The sequence below is a fragment of the Plecotus auritus genome (assembly GCF_963455305.1).
Source record: "Plecotus auritus genome assembly, chromosome: 5".
Taxonomy (NCBI): domain Eukaryota; kingdom Metazoa; phylum Chordata; class Mammalia; order Chiroptera; family Vespertilionidae; genus Plecotus; species Plecotus auritus.
In genome coordinates, this window is record NC_137776.1 from 185046397 (window position 1) to 185073603 (window position 27207).

Sequence of the window (27207 nt, forward strand, 5' to 3'; positions counted from 1 at the left end):
CCTGCTTGGCTGAGAATCATGGAGGTTAGAGACGCCGTCTCTCAGCGTCTCCACCAGGCCCCAGGCTTCAGGTTCTAGAAACAGGGAGTGTGCCCGCCCCCGAATGGAGCGGCACAGTCAAATACCGAATAGGGTTTCAGGCCTGCGACCCCCTCCGCGGCCTCCCCCCGCCCAGGCCTCGCCTCCCTTCTTGTCGGAGGAAAAGTGGACGTTTTATTTCCACACGGCCCCCGGGGAGAATGGAACTGGGAAGGAGGTGGCATTGGGCAACAGCCTCTCACCCGTCGGAGGATGCAACAGGCTGTCCAGAACCACAGCCCGGGGCGCACGAGGACGGGGCAGCTTGCCCGGGGCCAGGAAGCCTTCCCGGGCCCGTGGGCGTGGGACGCAGCGATGGGGTCAGCTTCCTCCCGTCCCTTCCTGTCTGGTGATTGTCAGCTCTGGGCGCCCCGGTTTCCCATCTGTAAAATGGGGGCGCATTGAGCTCTGGAGGAGCATTTATTGAGCACCTATTATGTGCCAGGCATATTGATGGGTCTCAGTGCTGGTCATACACCAGTGAACAGAACAGACAGGTCCCAATGGGGTGGCCCTCCCAGGGGAGGGGGGACAGCAAGCACCCCCCCCACACACACACAAACACAGGTGCAACGAGGATCTAGGAAGTGCTGGGGACAGTGTGAGGCGGGCAAAGGCAGGGAGGGAGTGATGGGCAGGGTGGCGGGCCGGGTAGCGCAGCCCTTTCGGGGTGGGTGAGGCCTGGTCCCACCCTAAGGTGCTGCTCCCCCTCCTGCGAGAAGCCTGCCTGGCCAGCCCGTACTCTGGCTCTGCCGGGCTCCCCGCAGGACCACTGGCTGCAGGGCACCCACCCGCACCCACCCGTGTCGCTCCAGCACTGCCGGGAGCAGGAAGTCCTCCCAGGATTCCCCGGGATCCTCCCGGGGGGCGGCAGTATCGTCTCAGCAGTGGGAAGAGGGACAAGCAGTCTCTTTATTTTTTTGCTTTTTTTGAAAAAAAAAAAGAAAAAAAGAAAAAAAGAATTCTTCATTGTTGAAAGTATTACATTTGTCCCCTCCCCCCCCCACCCCTCCCGCCCGCCCCGGCCCTCCCCACCCTGGTCTGTGGCCACAGGCCGCGCATATGTGCGCACAGGGTCCTTGGTTGGTTGATTATCATTGATGATCTCCCACCGCCCTCCCTCCCCACTGGCCCGGGCTCCCATGTCTCCGATCCACTCCTTCGTCCGTTTATCTTGTTACTTAGATCCCACATGTGAGTGTGATCATGTGATACTTGTCTTCCTCTGACTGATTTCAACAAGTGGGCTCTGGAAACGATGGCCAGATGGCCGCTGGGAGCGCTCACTGCAAAGCGCCTGCAGGTGCGCGAGCAGGCCCCGCCCCCGGGGCCGGGAACAGCTGCCACCTGTGAGCGGCCTCAGCCCCGCAGGAAAGCCCCACCTGCCAGGGCCAGAGTCCCCTCTCAGGAGGGTGTCGGTGACTCATGTCAGCCACAGGGCACCTCAGCCTTTGAAAGAAGAGGCGGGTACGGTGCCAACGCCCGCAGAGGTGGGCGCGTCCCAAACCCCGCAAACGCAGGACAACCCCGCAGGTGGACAGGCCCTGGGGGAGGGGGGCGACTTGGTCTCAAAACTCCAGTCTGCTCTCCGAGGCCCGCAGCCGCCGCCCGCCCGCCCGCCTGCCAGGCTAACTGCCCGTCCTCATGCCACGCTGGCCGGTGGCCGAGCTATGTGGACACAGTCGCCTGATATTTGCCACTGGCCGGGCCCCAGGAGCAGCCGGGTGACACTGTTCCTGGCACCCAGTGCTGGCACCCTCGCCCAGCCCAGAAACACGCCCCATTCCAGCTGCTCCCCCTCCTCCATGGGGCGCGCCCCCCCAGGACCCTTAGGGGAGGTCGTCCAAAGGCTGGCTGGGTCGCCCTGAAACTGCTCGAGGGGACCTGGGGGGCAGGCTGCCGTCCAAGGGCCTATTTGTGTGGCCACCGGCTGGCAAGGGCGGCCGCCTCCTGGGGCCGCCTTTGGAGCTGTGGTCTGGGCGCGGGGGCGACGGTGGCAGAGGGCGGCCGGGCCCTGGGGGCCGGGACACCGGGACAGGCGGAGAGGCCCGGACTGTGGGGGGCGGTGCCAGCGTCCAGCGACCCGGCCGCCAGGACGCCGGGGCTGGGAGTGGGACGCGCGCCCGAGGCTAGGTGACCCGGCGGCGGAAAGGGGGAGTGGCGCGGGGCGGGGCCGGTGACTCCGGGCCCCGCGGGTGGGGGCCGGGTGGGGGCGGGGCCGGGCCCAGGGGCTGGCGGCGGAGGGGGGAGCCGCGGGAGGGCGCGCCGCACCTAGGCGCTTTCCTCTCCCCACCCCGCGCCGCCCCGCCCCTCGGTCCTCGCAATAAGGGGCGCGGGCGGGGCGGGGACCAGGGCAAGCCGCCGGCAGCCAGGAGTCGGCTTCGCGCCCGCGGCCGCAGCTCAGGCGGGGAGCCCGAGGCGGGGAGCCCGAGGCCAGGCCGTCGGGGCCCCGAGGGCGCCGCCGAGCGCGCACCCGCCATGGAGCTCTGGCCGTGGCTGACGGCGGCGCTGCTGCTGCTGCTGCTGCTGGTGCAGCTGAGCCCCACGGCCAGCTTCTACGCCAAGATCAGCCTGTACTGCGCCCTCTGCTTCTCCATCTCCATCGTGGCCGCCGCCGTCTGTCTGCTGCGCCACGGCGGCCGGACGGTGAAGAACATGAGGCAAGGGGGCCGGGCCGGGAGGGGGCCGGGCCGGGCCGGGCGGGAGCTCCGGCCGGGAGGGGAGGGCGGGGGAGCGCCGGGCCGCGCCGGCTTCCGCTTCCCCAACTTTCTTCTCTCCTTTCCCTCCTTCCTGCCCCGCCCGCGCCGCTCCCGGGCTCTGGGCGCTCGCGAGGGGAGAAGGCGGCTCGGGAGGCGGCCGGGGAGGGCGGGGTCCCCGGGACTTGGCGTCACAATGTCCCCGCGTCCTTGCCGGGAGGCCCGGCCGGGGAGCCAGCACTGACGGCTTTAAACAGGTCTCGGCCTCCGGCGCCGCCGCGTCCCTGCGCCCGGCCGAGGGCGTGCTGGGTGCGGGGTGCCGGGGTGCCGGGGTGCCGGGCGGAGGGTGGCGCAGCTGCTTTGCGAGAGGAAAGGGCCCGGGCCACGCGGGGAAACCGAGGCCGGGACGGCGCCACACCGCCCCCTGCTGGGCCGTGAGCGCTGGGGCACCTGACGTCCCTCTGCACCACTTCTCCCGCCTACCTGGCACCTGGTCCCCGGCTCCCGGGCAGGTCCCTCCTCCCATGTCCTTCCTCTGTCCTGGAGGGGGGAGGCTCTGTGACGGGGGGTTGGGGGGAGCCGGCAGGGTTGGCCCTTGGGGTCCAACCTCAATCCGGGGAAGGAAGGGGTGGCGGCTGGAATTTCCCTCTGGGAGCCGTCCCGGCTCCAGGAGCGGCGTTGGGGTGAGGGCAGGGCGTGGAGGGGCCTCTGGCAGGCTGATCCAGGAGTCGAAGGCCTCTCCGGGTCAAAGGCTGGGGCGGGGCTGCAGAGAGGGGCTCCCTCTTGCCCTTTCACCCCATTTCTTTTTCTTTTCAATTAGCAATAAACGCGTCCCGGATAACCTTCATTGGCTCGGCACTGCCACTGTGCAAAGCTCACCCCATGTCTGAAGCGGTGCTCTGACATGGCTCTGTGGGTTTTGCAATAGCCTCTTGGCTGTGACCTTGTGTGGGGACACTGGCCGTGCCCCCCACCACCCAGTGGCCACAGGGCAGTGGGTGAGGGGTCCTGGCCTCTGCCATCTCTGTCCTTGTCCCGGACCAAGACCAGCCCTCGCTGCATGGGTCCCAGGCCCCGTCTTCAGGGATTAGTGACTGATAGAGGGCTCCAAGGGGGGGCCTCCAAGTGGGGGTGCTCAGTGAGACTATGCCCCCCGCCCCCATGGCCCAGGCAGTGTCTTAGGGAGCGGCCCAGGGAGCCAGGCCCGGGGAGGCCCGTCCAGCCGCCGTCTTCCCAGGCGAGTGTCCTCTGGGCGGGCAGGGCGGGGGCTGTTTTCAGGAAACAGTGGGTCCCGTGCTGGGCTGGCCACCCAGGGTGCTGGCCCTGGAGGTCAGGAGGGGTGCCGGGTCCAGGGCTCTGGCCTGTCTGGTTCAGAGGCAGAAGGGGCTCTGGGGTGCAGGGGAGCTGTGCTCAGAGCTGGTTTCCAGCAAGAGTGACAGCAGGTCCTGTGGGTGCCGCCCCCTCCTCTTCCTCCGCCCCCCCCCCCCCCCCCCGTGTCATCTGGTGACCTCTTGCTAAGCGGCTCCCTTGTCTGTTAAAAGGCCCCACTGGCTCTGTCAAGAGTAACCTGCACTTCAGAGCTGCTGTCCCGGGTCAAGAGGTCAAGTCCAAAGTTTCTGAGCGGTGGTTGGGCCTGGCAGGCCCTCAGCACCACCCTGGCTGGCCTTTCCTCAGCCCCGGGCCCCACGTGGGCCCCCAGCCTCACCCGAGGTTCTGTGCAGCGGGGTGTCCTCCTCGGGACCCTGGGGGCCCTGATGGTGCTTGGCGGGAGCCCTCTGCCCCTCCCTCCCCAGGGAGAAGGTGGGCCTGGGGGCCCGGAACCCACAGCCTGTACCCCAGACCCCACAGGGGCGGGTCGCAGTGATGGCTCCCAGCCATGGCAGGGCGGGGGACGGTGCACCTGAGTTTGCAGAGGGGTGTGGCTGTGGGGCTGAGAGATGAGGAGGTGCTGTGTCGCTCTAGGGCAGCCGTGGGCAAACTACGGCCCGCGGGCCGGATCCGGCCCGTTCGGCTGTTCTATCCGGCCCGCGGAGCCGAAAGAGCGGAGGGTTCTCTTGCTCTCCCCTCCGCTCCTTTACTTTGAATTTATATCAGTTCACACACACACTCCATCCATGCTTTTGTTCCGGCCCTCCGGTCCAGTTTAAGAACCCATGGTGGCCCTCGAGTCAAAAAGTTTGCCCACCCCTGCTCTAGGGGCTGGTCCAGGCCCAGGAGGAGGAGGTGGAGGTGTGTGTGTGTGTGTGTGTGTGGGGGGGGGGGTCGCTGAGCCTCAGGCTCCTCCACCCCTCTCGTTTCTGAGTCCCCGGGTGCCGTTCTCTCCAATCCCAGCCCTTTCTGTGCTCGCTGCCCCCCAACGGCCATGTCCTGAGCCCCACTGTGTGCTCTGCGTGGGCCCCCAGGGGGGGCTGCTGCTGGTTAGCCTTGAGTTCTGAGGGTGCTGGGAGCAGTGATGGGGCTGAGACCAAGGGCCCCTCAGGCTGGGGGTGCCTGTGCGCGGCCGCTTCCCTTGTCCTGGGAGACAGATGTCCTTTCGCACCCGTTTGACAGAGAAGAAGGTGAAGGCCAGGGAAGCCGTGTGGTGGGGTCGGGGGCATGGCACTGAGCTGCAGAGAGGCGGGCGGTGAGGGCTAGGCTGTGGAGGCTGTGCCCACGCAAAGCATCAAGGAGGGGGGTGGGCCACGCTGCCCGGGGGCTTGTCGGCGCTGCTTCGGGGTGACCTCAGAGGGGCCAGCCCCTGAGCCAGTGCTGCCGGAGCCTGTGTGGCCCGGGTGGGGAGTGTCTGGCCGCGAGGGGACGGCCACCCTTGCTCTGCTGGGACCAGCTCTCCCCTGGGCCTGGGGACCGGAGCCCCCAGCAGCCCCCGAGACCCCGAGATGCTCCTCACCGCGGGCTGGAGGGCTTCCCCGGATTCCCCTCTGCACACCCCCTCTCAGCACCTGGGCCTCTGCACCCCCACACACCCCGGTTCTTGGCCCCTCCTGGTGCCCCAGCTCACATGACACTGGTTGGAAAACAACCCCAAGTCGGGCAGGTGGCTACACGGGGGCCTCCCGTCCCCTGAGCAGATCCGGGGCTCCTGGCGGGGCTGCCCCCACCACATCCCTGGCTCTGGGGGCTGGCCGAGGGCAGGCACACCTTGGCCAAAACCACGAAGGCCGAGGGCAAAGGTCACAGGTAGTCTGGCTTGGCCTTGAACTGCCTCCCAGCCACCCGAGTGGAGGGCGGGGGAAGGGGGGCAGCTGGGGACGGGGGGGGGGGGGGGGGCGGGCCGTGGGTGCGGAATCTGCTCCCATTTCCTTTGGGCTCTTTCTGCCGGGGGCATTGTCCGTGTCTGGAAGCGCCCAGGGCCCCCCTTGTCCTGGGGTCCCCAGCCTCAGCGAGCTCAGTCCCTCTACGCACTGAGGGAGGTCGAGTGCACTGCCCGGGTTCCCAGCTGGTGAGAAGGGTCTGTCTGACCCTCCGGAAGGCCCCGGCGTCCCAGGAGGCTGCGGGCGGCCCGCTCCCGGCTCCCGGGGGCCCCAGAGGAGCTTGTGACGTTCATGGCGCCGGTCTGCGGTGCAGCAGCGCCTCCTGAAAACCCCCAGGAAGGGGCCTCGAGGAGCCGCTGCCCCCCAGGCAGTTGGGAAGGGCCTGCTCTGGGGGCCGCCTGCCCTGCCCGGGGAGCCCACCCCAGTCACCCCCCGGGGCAGTGCTTCTAGGAAGAACCATGTGCTGGGCACCCTACCCATCTCCTGGGCGCTTGGACTTCAGACGACCTTGGCTTCACCCCTGTGGCCTCCCTTGGGGCACGGGGTCATGGCGCTGGGGGCTGGAGGACGTGGGCAGGGGCCGGGGCTGTGTGGCCATGTCCCAGGCCAGCTCGGCTGCGGGGCAGTGAGGCCCGGGGCGGGGAAGCCTAGATGACAGGGTGCTTTGAGGTTCCCGCTAGGAGAGAGGCAGAGCCCCCCGCCTTGCTGTTGGGGGATGGGGGGCTCGGAGGAGCTCGTGGAGTCTTGCAGTTGGGAACTGGACCCCACCCCACCCCCTGGTTAAGAGGCGGGCTCTGGCCCATCCTGGCTTCCCTGCTGTGGGACCGTGGGCAGGTCACCTCACTGCTGAGCCTCAGCTTCCTCATCTGCAGGGTGGGTATGGTGAGTGCATGGGCCTTGTGGGGTTACTGTCCGAGCAAATGACGCTTCGGGAGAGCCCTTGGCACACAGCAGGGGTTCCGCAGAGGTCAGCGAGGGGCTGTCCCCGCCACCTGGCTTTCTCTGCCCGGGGCCCGGTGGCACAGGGTGGGTGGGCACTCGGAAATGTCTGCTGTTAAAATGACAACATGCCCCTCCCCATGGGTCCACAGGGAACCGGGGACACGGGGACACGGGGGGGGGGGAGGAGCGGGCACCCACGTGGATGTGGCCTGGAGAAGGGCTCGCCCCGAGGACGCCGTGCCTTTCCCACTCGGCTCCCGGGGGCCAGCGGGGCGGCTCTGTAGCTGTGAGAGGGCAGTTCCCGGGGCGGGGTCGAGGGCTGCTGTCCGGGGCCCGTCCCCTGCAGCTCCCGGCCGCCCCCTGTCTGTCCCCCCTGAGCCTCTGGTCCTGGTAGCGCCACAGGCTGGGCAGAGAGGCTGGGGGGCAGACTGAGAGGCTGGGGGGCAGACTGAGAGGCTGGGGGGCAGACTGAGAGGCTGGGGGCAGACTGAGAGGCTGGGGGGCAGGCAGAGAGGCTGGGGGGCAGACTGAGAGGCTGGGGGCAGACTGAGAGGCTGGGGGGCAGACTGAGAGGCTGGGGGGCAGGCAGAGAGGCTGGGGGGCAGACTGAGAGGCTGGGGGCAGACTGAGAGGCTGGGAGACTGGCAGAGAGTCTGGGGGCGGGCAGAGAGGCTGGGGGTGTGTGTAGAGGCTGGGGGCAGGCAGAGAGGCTGGGGGACTGGCAGAGAGGCTGGGGGCGGGCAGAAAGGCTGGGGGTGGGTGTAGAGGCTGGGGGCAGACTGAGAGGCTGGGGGGCAGACTGAGACTGGGGGGCAAACAGAGGCTGGGGGTGGGTGTAGAGGCTGGGAGACTGGCAGAGAGGCTGGGGGCGGGCAGAGAGGCTGGGGGTGAGTGTAGAGGCTGGGGGACGGGCAGAGAGGCTGGGGGTGAGTGTAGAGGCTGGGGGGCGGGCAGAGAGGCTGGGGGACTGGCAGAGAGGCTGGGGGCGGGCAGAGAGGCTGGGGGTGAGTGTAGAGGCTGGGGGGCGGGCAGAGAGGCTGGGGGGCAGGCAGAGAGGCTGGGGGCGGGCAGAGAGGCTGGGAGACTGGCAGAGAGGCTGGGGGCGGGCAGAGAGGCTGGGGGTGTGTGTAGAGGCTGGGGGCGGGCAGAGAGGCTGGGGGACTGGCAGAGAGGCTGGGGGCGGGCAGAGAGGCTAGGGGTGTGTGTAGAGGCTGGGGGCGGGCAGAGAGGCTGGGGGTGAGTGTAGAGGCTGGGGGGCGGGCAGAGAGGCTGGGGGCGGGCAGAGAGGCTGGGAGACTGGCAGAGAGGCTGGGGGCGGGCAGAGAGGCTGGGGGTGTGTGTAGAGGCTGGGGGCGGGCAGAGAGGCTGGGGGACTGGCAGAGAGGCTGGGGCGGGCAGAGAGGCTGGGGGGCAGGCGGAGCGGACCCTCCGTCCCTGCTGAGGGAGGCTGATACAAAGTATCTTCCCTAGTTTAAAACTTGCATTAGACGCGGAAAGAAATACAAAAGGGAAGTAGGAAGTCCTGGAGGGAGAGGATGGGGGGCTGGCGGCAGAACAAAGGAAGACCGAATGTCATTGAACTGGACACTGAAAAATGGTGTTGTGTGAGTGTATTTTACCACAAGTCTTTTAAAAAGAAAAAACCAAAGCCAGCCGGGCGATCCCACTTCCAAGGGCGCCGTCCTCCCCCCAGGCCTGATTTGGGGGGCAGGGTAGCTGCCATGGGTCCTTCCCCAAGGCCTGATTTGGGGGGCGGGGTAGCTGCCATGGGTCCTTCCCCCAGGCCTGATTTGGGGGGCGGGGTAGCTGCCATGGGAAGCCAGAGGGTCGCAGGCGGGAGCCCCGCTGTGAGCAGATGCAGAGCTGCTGTCGCTTCCCTGGCGCAGGGGCTGCGAGATGGACCCTCGTGACAGTCACGCCCTCCCCTCCCGGGACAGGGGTTCCAGATCCCCTAACCTAGACCCCACTTGGGTGTCCCGCCCTCCCGCCCGCGCTTGACAGCCTTCCTGCGAGCGAAGGGGGGGCCTGAGGGCGTCCGCGGTGCTGCCAGCTGCCCCCCGAGGCTTCTGCTGATGCCCAGCTCTGCCAGCGTCTCCCCAGGCCGTTTCCCAACCCCGTGCCGCTGCCACCACCACTTCTCTGTGCCAGTCGAGGGGTGAGAGGCGTTCTTGTTTTCACTGGCACGTCTTCCCGGTGAGATGGGGCTTTTTCCATGTGTGTTGGACAAATGCGTTTTGTTTTGTTAAAATACGTTTTTATTGATTTTATTTTAATTTTTTAAAAAAATACACTTTATTGATTTCAGAGAGGAAGGGAGAGGGAAAGGGAGATAGAAACATCAATGATGAGAGAGAATCATTGATTGGCTGCCTCCTGCATGCCCCCCACTGGGGATCAAGCCCGCAACCCAGGCCTGTGCCCTTGACCGGAATCGAACCTGGAACCCTTCAGTCCACAGGCTGATGCTCTATCCATTGAGCCACACCGGCCAGGGCTGTTTTTATTGATTTTAGAGAGGAAGGGAGAGGGAGAGAGAGAGAGAGGTCAATGAGGAGAGAGAATCACTGATCAGCTGCCTCCTGCATGCCCGCCCCCGGCCTCCCACTGGGGATTGAACCCTCAACCCAGGCATGTGCCCTGACCGGGCATCGAGCCGTGACCTCCTGGTTCATAGGTTGATGCTCAGCCACTGAGCACGCGGGCCGGGCATTTACGTTTTCTCTGTGAATTGCCTGTTGGTTCTCCCCTTGCCCCCCCTCCCTGGCCCCCTCCGCCCCCCCCCCCCCCCCGGGCCTCACGGAGACCCGAGACGCTGCCTTTTGCGGGTGAGAAAACGGAGGGACCCAGGCCGGCAGCTCTCCCAGCAGGGCCTGCGGCAGGTCCGGCTGCGGCTGGCAGCTCTGAGGAGGATGGCCCAGTCTGGCTAACGGCTGCGCCTTCCCTGAGCCTCAGTTTCCCCATCCGCAACGTCAGACAATGAGACGTGCCGCCGTCCCCACGGACGTGGTTCTGTGGGCGCTGCCGCCGTTGAGGGTCTGTCCGTCAGACACGGAGGCCCCTCCTGTGATCCCGCTCCGATGAGGTTCCAGGAGGAGTCAGAGCCACAGGAAGTGGGCAGTGGTGCGGGGCTGGGAAGGGTGGGTGGGTGTTTACTGGGGACGGCGTCCGTTTGGGAAGCTGGGAAGTCCTGGAGAGGATGATGGTGGGGGGGGGGGCACACCTGGGTACAGCGGGCAGCCCCTCCCTCCCGCAGGACCCGGGGCCACGGGCGCGGGCACAGGGGTGTTCTGGGAGAAGTGGGACGGGGTGGGAGGGACTCAGCCCTGCAGGAAGCCGCAGCGCAGCTCACCCGAGGGCTGCCCCCTGCAGGGCACCTGTCCCGTCCAGCTGTGAGCACAGCGTCCCCGCAGAGCAAGGCGCCAGGCTGCCCTTCCTCCCTGCGTGCCCACACGCGGCCCGCCACCCCAGCCACAGCTCCCGGGCAACGAGGGCGCGAAAGCCCCGGGTGGGGCAGCTGGGAGGGGCACGCATAGACTCCACGGCTTTCTCTCCCCGTGACCGTGACCGTGACCGCGGCGAGGCCACCTTCCCGCCGTGTCTCCTCTGGGCAGGACCTGGCCCTGCTCCGAGGCTGGCACGGCGGGAGGGGCGGAGCCTGGGCGCTGCCCGTGGATTCAGAAGTAGCTTTAGCTGCTCACACGCCCCCCACTCGGTGCCAGCGCTCACTTCCTGGTGTGGCACTCTCTGGGGGGGGCCTGTCACCTCCCCGACGGGTCGCGGCCCCTGGAGGGTGCGGGTGTGCGGCCTGGCCTCGAGGCGCACAGGGACCTCTCGGGGTGGGGTGACGTGGCTGAGAACCACACCCAGCCTGTCTGGGGGGCTCGGGCCCTGCAGCCCCCTTCCAGCGGGCAACGGGTGCAGGCCGAGGGCTGGGCGGCTCCTGGAATGCAGCTGGGGAAGCGGGGCACCCCTCTTCGCGGGGCATCTGCCCCCCGCGGCCTGGCTCCCTCCTGTCCGGTCGCGATGGCAGGAGGCAGGGCAGCCCTCCACGGCCCCCTGGAGGGAAAGGCCGCTCGGGCCCTGGAGCCAGCCGCGAGAGCGAGTGGGGGGTCCCCGCGTGTCTCCTGTCCCCCACCCAGCGGCCCTCCGCTCACCGGCACCGTCTCCCCTCTCCCCTCTCAGCATCATCAGCTGGTTCGTCCGGACCTTCAAGTACCTGTACGGCCTCCGCTTTGACGTGAAGGGACGCGAGAGGCTGTGGGAGGACCGGCCCTGCGTCATCGTGTCCAATCACCAGAGCATCCTGGACATGATGGGTAGGCGCCGGGGCTCCGGGGCCTGGTCCCACGGGAGACGGGGCGGAGGCGGGCCTGGTCCCACGGGAGACGGGGCGGAGGCGGGCCTGGTCCCACGGGAGACGGGGCGGAGGCGGGCCTGGTCCCACGGGAGACGGGGCGGAGGCGGGCCTGGTCCCACGGGAGACGGGGGCAGAGGCGGGCCTGGTCCCACGGGAGACGGGGGCAGAGGCGGGCCTGGTCCCACGGGAGACGGGGGCAGAGGCGGGCCTGGTCCCACGGGAGACGGGGGCAGAGGCGGGCCTGGTCCCACGGGAGACGGGGCAGAGGCGGGCCTGGTCCCACGGGAGACGGGGCGGAGGCGGGCCTGGTCCCACGGGAGACGGGGGCTCCGGGGCCTGGTCCCACGGGAGACGGGGCGGAGGCGGGCCTGGTCCCACGGGAGACGGGGGCTCCGGGGCCTGGTCCCACGGGAGACGGGGGCAGAGGCGGGCCTGGTCCCACGGGAGACGGGGCGGAGGCGGGCCTGGTCCCACGGGAGACGGGGCGGAGGCGGGCCTGGTCCCACGGGAGACGGGGGCAGAGGCGGGCCTGGTCCCACGGGAGACGGGGGCAGAGGCGGGCCTGGTCCCACGGGAGACGGGGCAGAGGCGGGCCTGGTCCCACGGGAGACGGGGCGGAGGCGGGCCTGGTCCCACGGGAGACGGGGCGGAGGCGGGCCTGGTCCCACGGGAGACGGGGCGGAGGCGGGCCTGGTCCCACGGGAGACGGGGCGGAGGCGGGCCTGGTCCCACGGGAGACGGGGCGGAGGCGGGCCTGGTCCCACGGGAGACGGGGCGGAGGCGGGCCTGGTCCCACGGGAGACGGGGCGGAGGCGGGCCTGGTCCCACGGGAGACGGGGCGGAGGCGGGCCTGGTCCCACGGGAGACGGGGCGGAGGCGGGCCTGGTCCCACGGGAGACGGGGCGGAGGCGGGCCTGGTCCCACGGGAGACGGGGCGGAGGCGGGCCTGGTCCCACGGGAGACGGGGCGGAGGCGGGCCTGGTCCCACGGGAGACGGGGCGGAGGCGGGCCTGGTCCCACGGGAGACGGGGCGGAGGCGGGCCTGGTCCCACGGGGAGACGGGGCGGAGGCGGGCCTGGTCCCACGGGAGACGGGGCGGAGGCGGGCCTGGTCCCACGGGGAGACGGGGCGGAGGCGGGCCTGGTCCCACGGGAGACGGGGGCTCCGGGGCCTGGTCCCACGGGAGACGGGGGCTTCGGGGCCTGGTCCCACGGGAGACGGGGCGGAGGCAGGCCTGGTCCCACGGGAGACGGGGGCTCCGGGGCCTGGTCCCACGGGAGACGGGGCAGAGGCAGGCCTGGTCCCACGGGAGACGGGGTGGAGGCGGGCCCAGAGGAGCTGGCAGGTGAGGGGGCCCGCGCTTCCCTCCAGCCACAGGCCTCCAACTGGCCCGCCTCTCACCGACAGCCGGGTGCCCTGTCCACACCCCCCTTTCCAGGCAGGAGACCGGCTCAGCGGCGGCTAGATGACCAGCCCTCGTGGCCGGCCGGCGGGCGGGGGAGACTCTAGGCGAGCCTGTGGGTGGTCCGGGTGCAGGGCCGCTCCCTGCTCCTTGGGGTGGTGGCCCCAGGCGCTGACCCCCCTCCCCCCCCCCGGTGACCACGTGACAGGCCTCATGGAGATCCTGCCCCCGCGCTGCGTGCAGATCGCCAAGCGGGAGCTGCTGTTCACGGGCCCCGTGGGCTTGATCATGTACCTGGGGGGCGTCTTCTTCATCAACCGGCAGCGCTCCAGCACCGCCATGAGCGTGATGGCCGACGTGGGCGAGCTCATGCTCCGGGAGAACGTGAGTGGGGCCTGGGCCCGCTGGGCAGGGGCGTCAGGCTCCGGGCGGGACAGGGCAGGTGTCGGAGCAGCCGCACAGGGCAGCTCCGTTGGGCCTAAAAACCACATCGGCAGCCCCGGCGGGCGTGGCTCAGGGGTTGAGCGTCAGGTTGACCTGTGAACCAGGAGCTCAGGGCACAGGCCCAGGTGGCGGGCTCGATCCCCAGTGGGGGGGCCGTGCAGGAGGCAGCCGATTCCATGATTCTCTCATCATCATGGATGTTTCTCTCTCTCTCCCTCTCCCTTCCTCTCTGACATCGATGAAAATATATTAAAAGCAAATACACAAACAAAAGCCCACAGCATCGGTGCCTGTCTGCAAATTGCACGCCGGAAGGCAGGGAGCAGGGCTGCGCTGTTAGGGGTCCCCACCGAGCCGCGGGCTCCCCAGGAGGGGAGGGCACGGCCTCTCCCCCGCCCCCCCCTTCCCACAGCCGCCCCCTTTCTCCTGCAGCTCAAAGTGTGGATCTACCCCGAGGGCACGCGCAACGACAACGGGGACCTGCTGCCCTTTAAGAAAGGTGCCTTCTACCTGGCGGTCCAGGCCCAGGTGCGCAGGGGGCGCCCTCCCGGGGCAGCGGGGGTGGGTGCGGCGCTGGGCCTGGCGGTGACTGCCAGGTTGGGCGGGAGCCTCTGGCGCTCGGGGACCCTCCTCCTGGGCCGGGGCAGGGCCTTACCACCCTCCACCCCTGGGCCTGCCCTGATGAGGAGGGTCCTTTTCGGGGAGGGGCGGTTTGTCTATCTTCCACCCGTGATGGGTGGCCTCTAGCGCCCCCTAGTGCTGGCCCTGAGCAAAGCCACCCCCTGTCCTGCCAACACCCCTCCGGCCGGCTACTGCCATGGGGGTGCAGACGCTGGCAGGTGGGGTGGCGGAGCCCCAGGCTGGGGGCCGAGCCTGGACTGTGATCCCAGCTCCGTCCAAGCGAGGCTGTCCCACCCGCTGGGCCTGTGGGCCCCTGGCCAGGAGGTGGAGGGCACCCGGCCAGGTGCCTGGGCCTGATGTCACTTCCCTTAGCTGGTGGCGTGGGGGAGGGGTTGTGGGAAAGGGGGTGGTGGTGCTGGGACAGGGGCAGCCACAGCCTCGGCCAGGGGACGGGCATCATTTCCTGTCGTCGCCCTCCACCTCCCCTCCGGGGCCTGCTAGACTGTGGCTCCCTGGGTTCCCAGCCCTCCCCCTCCCCCACCTCTGCCGGTGCCCGGGGAAAGGTTAGGGCTCTCCAACCGCAGGGTTAATGATTAGCCCAGGCGCCACTTCCGCCGCTGCAGGCACTAGTGGACCGATCCTGGCGCTTTCCAGGAGCACCGTCCGGCCCTGCCCCCTCCCCCGCTGGGGCTGCCCCCCACCTTCCCGGGATGGGGGAAGTTGGGGAGGGTGGTCAGGGCCCTGCCCCTGCTAGGAAATCTTAGGACCCAGTGGGGGACACAGATCTGAATCAGGTGGACATGTGCCAACCTAGGAAGGCTTCCTGGAGGTGGCGACACGTGGGTGAAGGAGTACAGAATGAGTTTACGGCACTCGGAGCCACTCAGCCCAGACAGTGTGTCCCAGGCCCGGGGTTCAGCGTGTGGCAGGGCTGAGGCGGGACAGAGTATGTGCCTGCCAGCCATGGGTGCTGTGGGCAACCCCCGGGCGAGGTGGCAAGGTAGGCCCCCCGGGAGCTCGCCCTGGGGAAAGGGGGGGATCTGGCCCTTCTCAGGAGGCTTGTCTCCCTGCGCACAGGTGCCCGTCGTCCCCGTGGTGTACTCCAGCTTCTCCTCCTTCTACAACCCCAGGAAGAAGCTCTTCACCTCAGGTAGCGCCCGCGCCCTGCAGAGTACAGGTCCCACTGCCGGGTGGCTGTCGGCCAGACCCACCGCGCAGTGACCATTGGGGGCAGGGGAGGTGGGGGAGGGACAGGGGGAGGGAGGGCGGAGTCTTCTTGGTAGGGCCTGAGGTGAGTGGTCGTGGGCCATGTCCCAGTGAGGGAACGGGGGGGGGGGGGGGGGGCGGCTCCCAGCAGGTGGTTTGGGCTCAGGGTGGGCAGCTCCGGGCGGAGGGGGCTTCCGAGCCAGGCCCCACCCCCAGGGCAGCAGCCTCCCAGGCACCCCCACGCCATGGGCCTCAGAGCTGGGGGCCTCTGCCCTTCCCTGCAGACCCTGCACCTGGTCCCCCGGTGGGAAGGTTTGAAGGCCAGCGGGGGTGGCCCCCGAGGATGGCAGTGGAGTGTGGGTGGCGGCCTGGGGGGGAGGGGGCACGGGCACCCTCTGTGGGGGAGGAGCTCTGGGCCTGGGTGGTGCTGAGAGGGGGGCACACTTGCCCACACCCCGGTGTACACTCAGGAGCCAGGGTGACCGGGTCAGTTACTGTAGCTGCAAACCAGCCACGAGGGGGTCGCAGGGCCGAGCTGCAGGGGAGGGTTCAGCCGGCGCTGGGCCGAGGAGAGGCCGCCACGGGGAGCCAGGGCCGCCGGGACGATGGGCCGCCCCCCAGGCCGCTGACGCCAGCCCCGCCCACAGGCGTCATCAAGGTGGAGGTCCTGGACGCCATCCCCACCAGCGGCCTCACTGCCGACGACGTCCCCGCGCTCATGGACACCTGCCACCACGCCATGCGCACCGCCTTCCTGCGCCTGTCCAAGACCCGCCAGGAGAACGGGGCCGCTTCGGAGCCGGCTGCCCAGCCAGCCCAGTAACCGCGCCGGCAGCCGGGCGGGGCCTGGGGGCGGAGAACGGACAGAGGCCCCGTCCCGCCCCGCCTGGGCCGCCAAACAGCCTCCCCCGCGTCCCAGTCCTGCGGCTGGCTCTGCTTTCCTTCGGCCCCGGAGCCGGGGCCCTTCCTGTCCCTGGCCTCCGGTCCAGGCTGCTGATGTCCCTGCAGGGTCCGCCGGCCCCCCCCCCCCGCCCCAACTCTGAGGACAGGGCCCCAACACAGGACCTGCGCGGACTCCCCCCCGCCTGCATCAGGCTGGGGGAGAGGCGGCCGCGGGGCGCGAACACTGAATCAGAACTGCACGTGGCTTTTTTGTTGTGGTTAATCCTCGCCCAGGATTTTCTTTCCATTGATTTTCAGAGAGTGGAAGGGAGGGGGAGTGACAGAGAGAAACGGCCACTGGTTGCCTCCCACACGCCCCTGACCCCCACACGCCCCGACCCGGGCTGCGAGTCGGCCTGTCACGGAAGTGCCTGCCCTGGACTGGGACCCGAACCTGGGGCTCTTGCGTCCGAGGGCCGGCACGCTGACCATCGAATCACCAGCTGGGGCGCACGGGGTTGTTTTTATAAATGGAACTCTTGCAAGTGCCTGGTGCGCTGTGGTCACTCCAAGGATGGGCAGGGCTGCCGTAGGGCCACAGGATGGCTCAGCCGGCGGTGCACGGGGTCTCCCGGGCCGCAGGCCTCCTCCCCGGGGCCCGGGGCGGGCGCCTTCAACCCCCCCGACCTTCCAGGGCTGGGCCCACGGGTGAAGGGGACAGCGGCGCGCCCCGAGGCCTGGCAGGCCCTGGGCAGGAGGCCGAAGATTGCTCTCTGGCCTCTGGCGAGGGGCGGGCCACCTTGTCACCAGGAGGAAGCGTCTCTGGCCTGTGTCACTTTCCCAGAAGCCACTGCTCCAGCCCCTTGTAGAGGGGGACCAAGACCCCACCTTGGTGGGCCCAGTGGGCTGAAGCCCCTCCCTGCCCCGTGGCCATGCCCCGTGGCCACATCCTTCCCTCCCACCGGCCAGCATGCGACCGCCCCCCACAATCCATCCACAGACACGGCAGCTCTTCAAGTCTCATTTTATTCTGACAAAGGTCGGGGGCGGGGGCTCCCCAGCTAACACGCTGCCGGGTCAGTGGCCCCAAGGCCCCAGGCTCCGTCACACTCTCCTGGGCACGGGCCTGCTGGGTGCAGGGGCTGAATTCACACAGGAGGACCCCTCGGCCCTCCCTGCCCCGTTCCTCCCGTGAGGAGAGGTGGGGCGTCCTCCCAGGAGAGGGGTGCAGTGCAGAGCTGGGGAGGAGGTCGGCCTGTCACAGCTCCTTCTTGCAGGAACCTGTGGGGGAGGGGTGGGGGCTGAGGTCAGAGGTCACTGCTCCCACCACCTGCCTGCCCCACCCTCTGGCCTCTGGGCACGGACCGGCCCCGCTCAGGGCAGTTCAGGCTCCCGGGGGCGCTGTGGGGAGTAGGGGGGGCCCAGGCACTCACAGGACCCCAGCTGCTCCTCCAGGAAGGACACCTGCTCGCTCAGGGAGTCGATGCGGTCCAGCTGCTGGAAGGAGTGGGCCAGGAAGCTGCCGGGGTCACGGAGCCCGTGGTCCAGCGCCCGCGAGGCCAGGCTGTGCAGGGGGTCCAGCACCAGCTGCAGCTTCTGCGGGGCGGGCGGAGGCCAGGGTCAGGGCGGGTGCCCAGGGCCAGCCCCTCACCCGCTCTGGCCTACAGGCCTTAGGGAAACGGCTGTGCCCAGCCGCAGCTCTAGCTGCAGGGCCCCGGGCGTCCACCAGGGGGAGCGACTGCGCCAGGAGAGCCAGAGGCCCGTGGGCACAGCCGGGCCCAGGTCCCTGAGGCCGGGAGCATCTCAGGGGGGTCAGGCCGATGGCCGTGTGGGAAGGCCCACAGGACACTGCCCCCCAGGGACAAAGGCGGGGTGAGCAGGACCTGGGTTCAGGTTCTCTGTGGCCTGAGGGATGGGGCCGAGCTCTCGGCCGCTCCTGTGGGGTCCCAGTCCTCTCCCGTTGCCCTGCCCGGCATGGAACCCAGGCCCAGGGGCCCCCTGGGCTATCAGTATTGGGGGAACCTCCCCACTGAACACAACCGACAGACAACGGGGGCTGCCCCAGCCCCAGCCCCAGCCCCAGCCCCGCCAGCCTCACCTGCTCCAGCACGTCCACCCGCGACCGCAGCCTCTGCACCTCCTCCTGCACCTCCCTGTGCACTCCTGGGGAGAGGGGGGGGCTGAGGCGGGGCCCTGCCCAGGTGTGGTGAGCCCCTCCCCTCATCGGGGTTCCCACTGTCCCCCAGAGCCGGCCTGGAGGTCTGGGGGGTGGCCCTGGGCAGACACAGCCTCACCCACCAGCCCCTGGGTGCAGGTCCCCGCCGCGCTGAGGGGTCCCCGCTGAGTCCGTGACGCGCTCTTGGTGCCGGGCTGCCGACGGCGCATTATTACTCACGGTACGAGTTTGAAGTGTCACAGCGCGTACCAAAAGTAATAATGTCCCGTCGCCAGCGAGGTGCGGTCTCCTGGCGGCCGGCAGGGACACGGGCCGGCGGGCCCTCCTCTTCTCTGGCTGAGATGCCCCCCGCAACCCTCCCCCAGAGGCCAGACCACCCGCCGCCAGCCCTTCCCCTGAGCACGAGCCCCTCTGCCCCGGCCAGGGAGCTGGCCTCCCGCCCAGGGCCGGCTGCCCGCTGGGCCCCTCCCGCCCGGCCCCCCCCAGTGCAGCAGCAAGCGGGGGGCATGTGGGGAATTTACCTCGGGTGGGGTTTGGGGCCACCCCGGGGGGCCCTCTCCTGGGCAGGCAGAGCGCCCTGTCCGCAGAGGGGCTGTGCCCCTCCCAACACTGGCACCAGTAGCTACCCGCCGTGTTGACACACCGCTGGGCACAGCCGCCCCCTCCGGCGCTGCACTCATCCACGTCTGTGGGAAAGGGGTGTCAGGCAGGGGCCCTGAGCCTGGGGGTCTGGGGGGTGGGGTCCAGACAGGCCGGGCAGAGGCCACCCCGAGGGCCCTCCCTGGGGGCACCAGCCTCACCTGTCTGACAGCTGCCTCCCTGCCACCCAGCCGGGCAGTGGCAGCGTCCCGGCTGGACACAGCTCCCTCCGTTTTGGCACGGCGGCTGGCATATTGCTGTGGGGGGGGGGGGGGCTGTCACTCAGGAGAGTCCCCCGGGCCCCGGAGCGAGTGGCAGCTGGAAGGGGCGGGGGGCAAAGAGGCGGGGGGCTCGGGGTTTGAGAGCAGAGGAGGTGCTCTGCGGGGCCGGGACAGTGGGCGGCCTCACCTGCTCCACAGGCCCCGGGGAGCCCGCGGGTCCTCTTCCAGCCCGGACAGCAGGCGTAGTGCGGCCTGGCGGGGGCCGGCCCGGGGCTGCGGCGGTAGGCAGTCTTGTAGATGGTTCTGGGGGACGGGGTGGGGGGGGGGGGAGGGAGGCAGCTCAGAAGCCACACCAATGGTCTCCCCGAGTGGACAAGGCCACCGCTGGGTCCCCAGAGCTGCTTCTCCCCAGGGACCGCGGCAGGGGTGGGCAAACTTTGTGACTCAAGGGCCACCACGGGTTCTTAACCTGGACCGGAGGGCCGGAACAAAAGCATGGATGGAGTGTTTGTGTGAACTGATATAAATTCAAAGTAAAGGAGCGGAGGGGAGAGCAAGAGAACCCTCCGCTCTTTCGGCTCCGCGGGCCGGATAGAACAGCCGAACGGGCCGGATCCGGCCCGCGGGCCGTAGTTTGCCCACGGCTGGGTTAGGGTCACCACACAGCCATGTCCCGCCCTGTGCTGCGGGGCTGAGCGGGACTCAGGCGGCAGGAAGCCGCTGTGCCTGGCGCCGGGCGGGGCGCCCCCTATTGCAGGGGCGGGGATGAGGCCCCGAGCGGAGGGTTGCCGGGTCAGAACCCGCTGGTCTCCCCGATCTGCTGAGGGTGCTCCCTGCCCCAGTGCGGCCCAAACCGCCGTGCGGGAACCTCTGAGCCAGGCCTGGAGCGGGGCTGTAAGTACAGAGCCCTCGGCACCCAGGCCCGGCCAGCAGCTGAGGGAGGACCGAGCCGCGCCCAGGGGCCAGGACGCCCCTCACTGGGCTCAGGGCCCCGGGACTCAGAGACCCCGACAGAACACGAGATGTTTTTATGGCGCATCTCCAACGCCGAGAACGGGGATGCGTGCCCCTCGCAGGCCACAGCGCAGGGAGGCCTGGTGGGGACAGGTACGCCCTCCAGGGGTGACCACGGGGCTGTCAGGGAGAGAGGGGCGCCCACAGGAACCCTGAGGGCAGGACCTGGGCAATGGAGGCGGCATCACCCCCCAGGGACAGAACCTGAAGCCAGTGGTGCCAGGGTGGGGGTGGGATGAACACCCCAACGTGGAGGGAGGCACAAAGGATGGGGACCCCTCTAAAAACGAGGGGGGAGAGGTGAGCGAGGCCCCACGGTCAGGCAGATCAGTCCGCCACCGGCTCTGCGTGGCCTCGGGGAGCCCTTCTGCTGCCCTGGCCCGGCTTCCCCCTCGGGGTGAACTGCCCTCCCTGGTCCCGGCGCACCGGCGGGCGGGCACTCACCGGTACGTGCTGCAGACTCGGTGCCCGCCGCAGGTGGTGAGGAAGGGCTGGTACACGCGCTGCACGAAGGACTCGGTCACGGGGCCCTGGGGAACCCCAACAGCACACACCCGGCGGCTGGAAGGGGGGCCGTGAGTCAGCCGGGGGCTCTCAGAGCCGGGACCCTCCCAGCTCTGGGACCCCAAGACCCTGGGGCGGGGGCTGCCCGGGGAGGGGGTGCTCACCCAGGCCTGTAGACCAGCTCCGTGCCGCCCGCCGCCAGCACCAGGGCCCACAGCAGCAGCAGCTCCCGGCAGCCCCCCATGGCCCGCGCCTGCAGGCGGGACGGCCTTCTCCTCGGGGTGGCCTGCAGCACAGGGTACCGCCCTGAGTCCCGGGCAGACTCCCCGTCACCCGGGCTCCTGGTGGGGACCATCCCTTCCCAAAGCCCCTCACCGCCACACAGCCCCCCGGACCCACAGGTGACGCTGCAGCCGGAAGCCAGCGCCCTCGCTCGAGGCCCGAGGCACCTGACCCTGCAGGCCTCGGGCTGGTGGGCAGGGAGGATCAAGGCTCCGGGACAGGGCGCCGAGGCAGGTGCACGCCAGCGCCCCTCCCCGCAGGGCTCAGCTTCCTTGCCATGGCAGGGAGCACCTGCACCCCAATCTCAGCCCGCAGGTGGGGGTTAGTGGGCAGAGCTGGACCCCAGCCCAGCTGGCCTGGGCCTCCTGGCCTCAGCGTCACGGGCAGCGTGGGAGTCTACCCCGGGGTGGGCACTGGTCATGCAGATGCTCTGGCCTCAGAGGGGGGCGGGGCTGCACTTAGGGGGACTGCTATGCTGGGGATGCCAGTCTGGAGTACTGTGCAAACAGCCTCCAGGCTCCCAGACAGCGCCCCGGGGCACCCGGGCCAGGGACTGAAGCAACCCCCCCCATGCCAGTGGATTAAGGCCCTGGGTCTCCTGTTGGGGACGGGAGCCAGGAGGCCCGGCGTGGACTCCTGGGAATGTGAGAAGCCGCCGGAATTAATGGTCTGCAACTCGCCAGGGGCCTGGAGGGCGGTCTGCACAGTTGGGGGCAGGGAGGGGCTCTGCATCTGTGCAGCCAGGGCCTGGGAGCCGGGGAGCTCCTGGCTCCTGTGTTCCGGGTGCCCACCCAAGGCCCCAAGGGCCGGAGTCCCCCCTGCCCCTCGGCTGCCCTGGCCCTGCAGGCCCCCAGCAGGAAAGGCCCAGAAAGCAGCTGCTGTGCGCGTGTGTGCGTGCGTGCGTGTGTGTGTGTGTGTGTGTGTGTGTGGTCAGTCAGGTGGACCCTTCTCGGCTGCTTCGGCAAGGACACCCCCGGGGTCTGGGCCCTCCTGGCTGTGCGGTCAGTCCCGCAAACGGTGACCACGTGAGCAGCTACGGGCCGCCCCGCCCACCAGCGGGCTGTGACGGGGGCGGGGGGGGGGGGCGGGGGGGGTGCTCGCTCCTCACTCTTGCCCACCCGGGCGGGCGGAAAGGCAGCTGGGGGAGGGTCCCTGCTGTACCCCCTCTTCTCTGTGGCCAGGGGCGGGGCAGCGGGGGTGTCAGGACTTAGTCTGGGGGCAGCAGGGATTCTCGGAGTTGCGGGGCGGGGCTGGGCAGTGCTGTGAGGGGGCAGGCTGGTGGGGACAGTGGCACTGGGGCGCAGGCCGGGGAAGGCACAGTGGCTGGGCAGGGCAGGGCCATGCCAGGGTTCGAGAGACCCTGTGCTCCTCTCCAGACGTCCTGCCCTCGGAGCAGACAGCTACCCCGCTTCTCCGGCTGGCCAGCGAGGGGCGCTTAGGAAACGGGCAGGTTCTGAAGTCATCCGGCCCCCGGGCCAGAGGAAGCGCAGGCGCTCCCAGTCTGTGCTGGGCTGGCAGAACCTCATTCCCCTTTGGGGGTGCAGCCCTGCTGGGCCGGAGGCAGGGCAGGGGGGCCAAGCCTCCGGGTCCCTAAGCAACAGTGTCCTGTCCCCCCCAGTGTCAGCGTGAGCCCTGCCCACCGCCTGCCCTTCTGCCTGCCCGGCCCGCATCACGGAGCCCCCACCGGGAAGGGAGGCTGGGGCTCAGAGGAAGAGGCCTGGCTCCCCGCAGGGAGGTGGTCCTGGGTCGCCCCTCGCACCTGAGGGGCGCTCGGCATGTCAGGGTCCAAGGGAGGCGGAGTGAGACCAGACGGACCCACTGGGGATGCGCGTCTCCACCGCCGTCCCACGCCGCCTCCTCCCTGTGCCGGCTTCGCGGCGGGTGGGGGTGACAGTGGAGTGACACCCACCGCCTGGGCTTCGGGGTGCGGGGCCTGTGAGGCCCCGGTGGGGGCTGAGGGCTGCGGCGCCCCCGACCCCTCCCCGCGAGGCCCAGCCCGGCGCCCGTCACCAGCAGGGGGCGCCCGTTCCCGCGGCCGCTGGGCCCATTCTGCAGACCCAGCCGCCGGACCGGGCCGGCTGCAGGCGGGTGTCAGCGCCCGGCGCCCCCCGCCCGCTCCCCTCTCGGCTCCCCGCCGTCGCTCGCCTCGCCCCGCAGCGTTGCACGCAGCCATGTCCCCGACCTCCCCCACCCCCGCCCAAGCGGCGAGCGCCCTCGGCCCTCGGCGCTCCCCGCGGCCCCCCCGCGCACCCCGGCCCGGCGCCCCGCTCCCTCCGCACTCACCGCCCGATCCGGGCGCGCACGCGCCGCCGCCGCCGCCGCCGCCACTGCGCCGAGGGGCCCCGCCCCGCCCCGGCCCCGCCCCACCTGGCCCGCCCCGGCCCCGCCCCGCGGTGCGCTCCGTGCCCCCCGCCAGCCCCATTGTGCAGATGGGGAAACTGAGGCCTCGCAGCGCCGGTGCCCCCGCCGGGCAGTGAGTCAGCTGGAACCGAGGCTCCTGACGCACAGCGGCCTCCGAGCGCCCCCGCCCCTCCCGGCCCCTCTAGTCCCGGCCGCGGGGCGCGTGGCTGCGGGGACACGGGGGCTGAGACGCTGGTCAGGCACCTGGAGGCCGCGTGGGGGCCACACTGGCCACTGGCTCTCGGCGACATCTCCCCGGCCCGCCTCCCCCCCCCCCCCCACCCCAGGCTGAGCGCCCACCGCAGGGGACAGCCAGCACCACGGAGGCGAGGTCCCTCGCTAAGGCTAAGCCGAGGGCGCTCACATGACCCCCAAGGCCCGGAGACCCTTTATTCCCGCGAGGTCACGGCTGGGTCCCCGTGTGACACCGAGCTTCAGCCCCTGCAGGGTGCTGAGTCAGCACCCCTTTGTTCAGGACACTCGGGCCACCTCTGAGTGCCCTTCAGGCCCCGGGAGCTCCCCCAAACCCCATGCCACCACTGGGGACTCCGGGGGGCGGGGGGAGGGCGGGGGCCCTCTCCTTGGCTGCATTTCCGCATTTGCCAGAGTGGCCAGGAGCAGGCGTGCCCACGGAGGGACAGCTGGCACCAGGCGGGGGCGCCTCCCTGGGGACTGGGATGGCTTTGGTCATGCCTGTGCCGAGGCCCCGGGCCTGCCCCTCCGCGATTTCTGTCCTCGGACTTGAGCCCGCCGGCCCTGTCCCCGGTCAGCTGAGGGACACCCCCAGGCTCAGCCCGCCCCCTCGTGCCCAGAGCCCCGGGCTCGCTGCGGGACTCACCTGGCGAAGGGGGCTCCGTCATGCCCCAGACGCTGGTGGCGGCTGCTCTCCCGCGTGACGGGGGCCGCCCAGGCCGCCCCTGTACTGGGGTCTGCGGGGCAGACACAGTGTGGGTGAGCGCACAGCCTTGGTCACCCTGAAGGGGGACAGGGGTCAGCTCAGCAGCCACTGTGGGACCTCCGCCCCCCACCCCGTGGTGGCCCCAGCTGAACGGGACTCCCAGATCGGCCGGTCAGTCCCGTAAACAGTGACCCTGGAGGCCGGCGGGGTTTCCCGTCTGTGGAATGGGCCGTCGGCTCCTGCCCTAGGTCCCCGGGATGGAAGCGGGCTGTGCAGGCAGCCCAACGTTTCTCTGCAAAGCCCGGGTGAGGTGAGGGTCGTCCTGTGGAGCCAGCAGCGGCGGGACGCCTGGCTAGGGCCTCCTTTGGTGCCTGGGAGCTGACGGGAGGCGGGGACCCAGATCGCTGGACAGGAGTCCCCAGAAAGAGGCCTCTCCTTCCTGCCCCTCAGGGGCTACGGCCTTGGAGCAGGGGGGCCTAGCACCCCTGGCAGCTGGCCGGAGGGACAGCTGCTGTTGGGAGCCCTACTCTGGGCCTTAGGTCTCCTCGCCCCAAATCCGATCAGGGTGGCCCTCGTCCAGCCACAGGCAGGAAAGAGTTAAGAGCTAGACCTAGGCGGCCCTGTCCCCTGCCCCCATCCTGTCCCTGAAGCTGTGGGTCACTTGACCCTTTGACCTCCTGCCTGAGCAGAAGGGCCTGCCTGGGTCAGCCTGTCCTCTCGGCCTCACCCCCCGCTTCCCCATCTGGAACAGGGCGGCCCTCGGCCAGTCAGACCGCTGGTGGGGACGCCAGGCTGCGGCGGCCAGGGCCCAGATCGGGGCTTTGGGTGGGACTTGGGCCGCTCTGGGTGGGGCAGAGGGGGGGAAACCAGGGCCTCCCCTAGGGTCCAAGGTGGGCAGACAGAGTGCCCACACCCCACGGCACCAGGCCGTCCCTCTGCCTGTGGACCCCCAGGCCAGGCCAGTGGGCTCCGTGCCCCCAACCTGCACACCTCACCCCGGCTGCAGGTTTGGCTTTGGGGTTCCCGTCCTTCCCCCGGGAGCGCTTGCCCACCCTTGGGGTCTGAGGAGGGGTGAGGCAAGCGGGGCTTCTCTGGAAGGCAGGGTGCGGCCAGGAGGGCAGCCGGCTGCCCCCACCTGCTCCTTCAGCGCCACCCACCCGTGGGCGCCCTTCGCCTGGGGCCCGAGTGTCCTCTGTGCAGTGGGGACGGCACAGCAGGGAGGACAACGAGATGGCACCGGAGAGCAAAGTCGGGGCGCAGCGAGCTCAGCCACAGGTGCGGGGCCCGGCGGGCCTCAGGGTGCTCACCCCAACTGCCTGCTTCCTGCCCCTCAAGGCCTCTCCCGCCATACCTGATGCTGCCCAGGCCCCCGCTGGGCCATGGCCACCATCGCTGCCGCCGCGGGCCCGGGGTGGACCCCAGCCCTTGCCGGCCGCCCCGCGGCACCTGCTGAGGCCGCCCGCGGGCCCGCCTGCCGCAGCCGCCCTCCGGGCCGTGCATGCTGGACAGCGGCTGGGGCCGGAGGCGCCTCCCGGGCGAGGAAGGGCGGCTTTTTATGCTCCCTCCCTAGTCAGTCGGGATTGGGATGGGCCCTTCCCGGCCGGACTTCCTGTGTGTGTTCCCCGCTGATAAGGGTCTGTCGGTGCACAAACAGGAGGCCGGGGCTGTGGGGGGCCACGGGGGGAGGGGCCTGGCCCCGCTTCGGGCTTCGGGAGGGAGGGGAGGCGGGCCGGTCCCCCGGGGCCTCGGGTCTAGCCCTGAAGCAGCCAGAGAGCGGGCCCTGGGCAACCTCAGTGGCCGGTGACCCTGGGCCCAGCTGGCCGCACCTGTGAGGGAGGACGTGGCTGGCGCGGGGCCTTCTCAGAGCCGTGGGTCCACCAGGCTGTGGGATCACCAGCCACATTAGTGCGACTCCACAGAAGGCGCCTTGGCTCTGTGACTCTGGACGCCCCCAGGGCACGTAGCAGCCCCCCACCACCCCCATGTGTGTGGGAGCCGGGGGAGGAGCCGGCAGGAGAGGCCCCGGGGGTGGGCCCGGAGGCTGGTGGTCTGAGAACAGCCCGTTTGGGGATCCCTGGAGCCCAGAGTGGCCATGGAGGCAGGGCCTCCCCTAGGAATCGGGCTGTCTCCCCCAGGGAGGGTGCCCCTGGAGTGGACAGCCCCCTGCTCCTGTGGGGGTGCCAGCAGGCTCCTGGCTCCCCTGCCCCGGCCTCCAGCAGGCTGCGGGGTGCAGGGCTGGGAGCGGAGGAAGGCAGGAGCCTTTAGGGGGCCTCCTCAGAGGGGGCCCAGCCCCAGGCCTGGCCCAGGCTCCTCATTAGGGGACCCCGGGCCTGCAGGCCGAGCATCGGGGACCGCAGTGCTGGGTCTCAGGTGGCCAGGGAGTGGGCAGCTGCTGGGGACCTGCCTGGCCACACGGTGGACCAAGGGCCTTGGGAGATGTGGCCACGCCAGCGCATGGCGGGCCTTGGGCAGGGGCCCTGCGCTGAGCCTGGCCTTGAACCCTCCGCTTGCCCGCACCTCCCTCCGGCCCCTCCGGCCCCTCCACCCCCGATGTCCTGGCCAAGAGGGAGGCGGGAGCCGTTCGGGAAATTCCCCACCGGAACGCCGAGGACAGGAGGGGTCTCCGCAGCCTGCACGGACCTGCTCCCGCCCCCTCAGGCCGGAAGGGTGTGCGTGGCGGCGGGGCCCAGGGCTTCTCTGTGGGTCTCAGTTTCCCCATCTGTCCGAGGGGATGAGCGAGAACCAGCCACCAGGGCTGTGTGACTCGGGTCCCCTGGGACTCGGGTGTTGTTGGTCTGAGGGGTGAGGGGCCTGGGGCCTCCGTGCTGAGGTGCCCCCGCCCCGAGCTGGAGCTGCAGGCGCCCCCCTCTCTCCCCTCCCGCCCGCAGGGGCCACACTCCAGCCACCCTTTTGGCTTGCCCGGGCCCCTGTGCCCTGCCACCCGAGGGCCCGTTTGCCCAGAGGCTGGGGTGTCCTGCCGACGGTACTCGCCAGAGAGCAGGGCCAAGTGGGCTTTGCCCCCCTCCCAGGAGGTGCCCACACCCCCCAGCCCCCAGCCCCCCGGTAGAGGAACCGGCAGACACCAGGCCTGGCTGGATCCAGCCCCTGTGTGTACAGACGGGGAAACTGAGGCCCAGAGGGGGAGGACTCGGCCCTTCCCTCTGCCTTTCCCAGCCGCCCCAGGGCCTCCTGTG

At 70.1% G+C, this 27207-nt stretch overlaps 2 protein-coding genes across 4 annotated transcripts; one reads left to right on the forward strand and one right to left on the reverse strand.

The window, feature by feature from the left end:
- Positions 1-2320: 2320 nt before the first annotated feature.
- Positions 2321-16427, forward strand: AGPAT2 (1-acylglycerol-3-phosphate O-acyltransferase 2). Its single transcript, XM_080669387.1, has 6 exons — positions 2321-2738; positions 11150-11283; positions 12935-13110; positions 13603-13698; positions 14869-14941; positions 15645-16427. The coding sequence occupies exons 1-6, from the start codon at positions 2557-2559 to the stop codon at positions 15818-15820; spliced, it is 837 nt and encodes a 278-aa protein (XP_080525513.1). The 5' UTR covers positions 2321-2556; the 3' UTR covers positions 15821-16427.
- Positions 16428-16887: 460 nt separating this feature from the next.
- EGFL7 (EGF like domain multiple 7) lies at positions 16888-25539 on the reverse strand. 3 transcript variants are annotated; one of them, XM_080668202.1, is made up of 10 exons: positions 25365-25539; positions 23954-24044; positions 20598-20719; positions 20374-20490; positions 19103-19218; positions 18856-18951; positions 18577-18741; positions 17978-18042; positions 17313-17475; positions 16888-17160 (listed from the first exon to the last, which is right to left on the reverse strand). In XM_080668202.1, exons 3-10 carry the CDS (start codon positions 20675-20677, stop codon positions 17138-17140), a joined length of 825 nt encoding a protein of 274 aa, XP_080524328.1. In that variant the 5' UTR covers positions 20678-20719; positions 23954-24044; positions 25365-25539; the 3' UTR covers positions 16888-17137. The 3 variants fall into 3 exon arrangements, with proteins under 3 accessions (XP_080524328.1, XP_080524329.1, XP_080524327.1); XM_080668203.1 differs by lacking the exons at positions 23954-24044; positions 25365-25539 and adding an exon at positions 22999-23062; XM_080668201.1 differs by lacking the exons at positions 23954-24044; positions 25365-25539 and adding an exon at positions 22475-22559.
- Between the last annotated feature and the right edge of the window lie 1668 nt (positions 25540-27207).

Bases quoted from the DNA above. Each gene is read 5' to 3' on its own strand.
- EGFL7 (XM_080668201.1), bottom strand. The intron at 20,491-20,597 runs GTGAGCACCCCC...CCCCCCTTCCAG, and splicing joins GAGCTGGTCTACAGGCCTGG to CCGCCGGGTGTGTGCTGTTG. The intron at 18,952-19,102 runs GTGAGGCCGCCC...CCCCCCCCACAG, and splicing joins CCCCGGGGCCTGTGGAGCAG to CAATATGCCAGCCGCCGTGC.
- AGPAT2 (XM_080669387.1), top strand. From the start codon at position 2,557: ATGGAGCTCTGGCCGTGGCTGACGGCGGCGCTGCTGCTGCTGCTGCTG. The intron at 2,739-11,149 runs GCAAGGGGGCCG...CTCCCCTCTCAG, and splicing joins CGGACGGTGAAGAACATGAG to CATCATCAGCTGGTTCGTCC. The intron at 13,699-14,868 runs GTGCGCAGGGGG...CCCTGCGCACAG, and splicing joins ACCTGGCGGTCCAGGCCCAG to GTGCCCGTCGTCCCCGTGGT.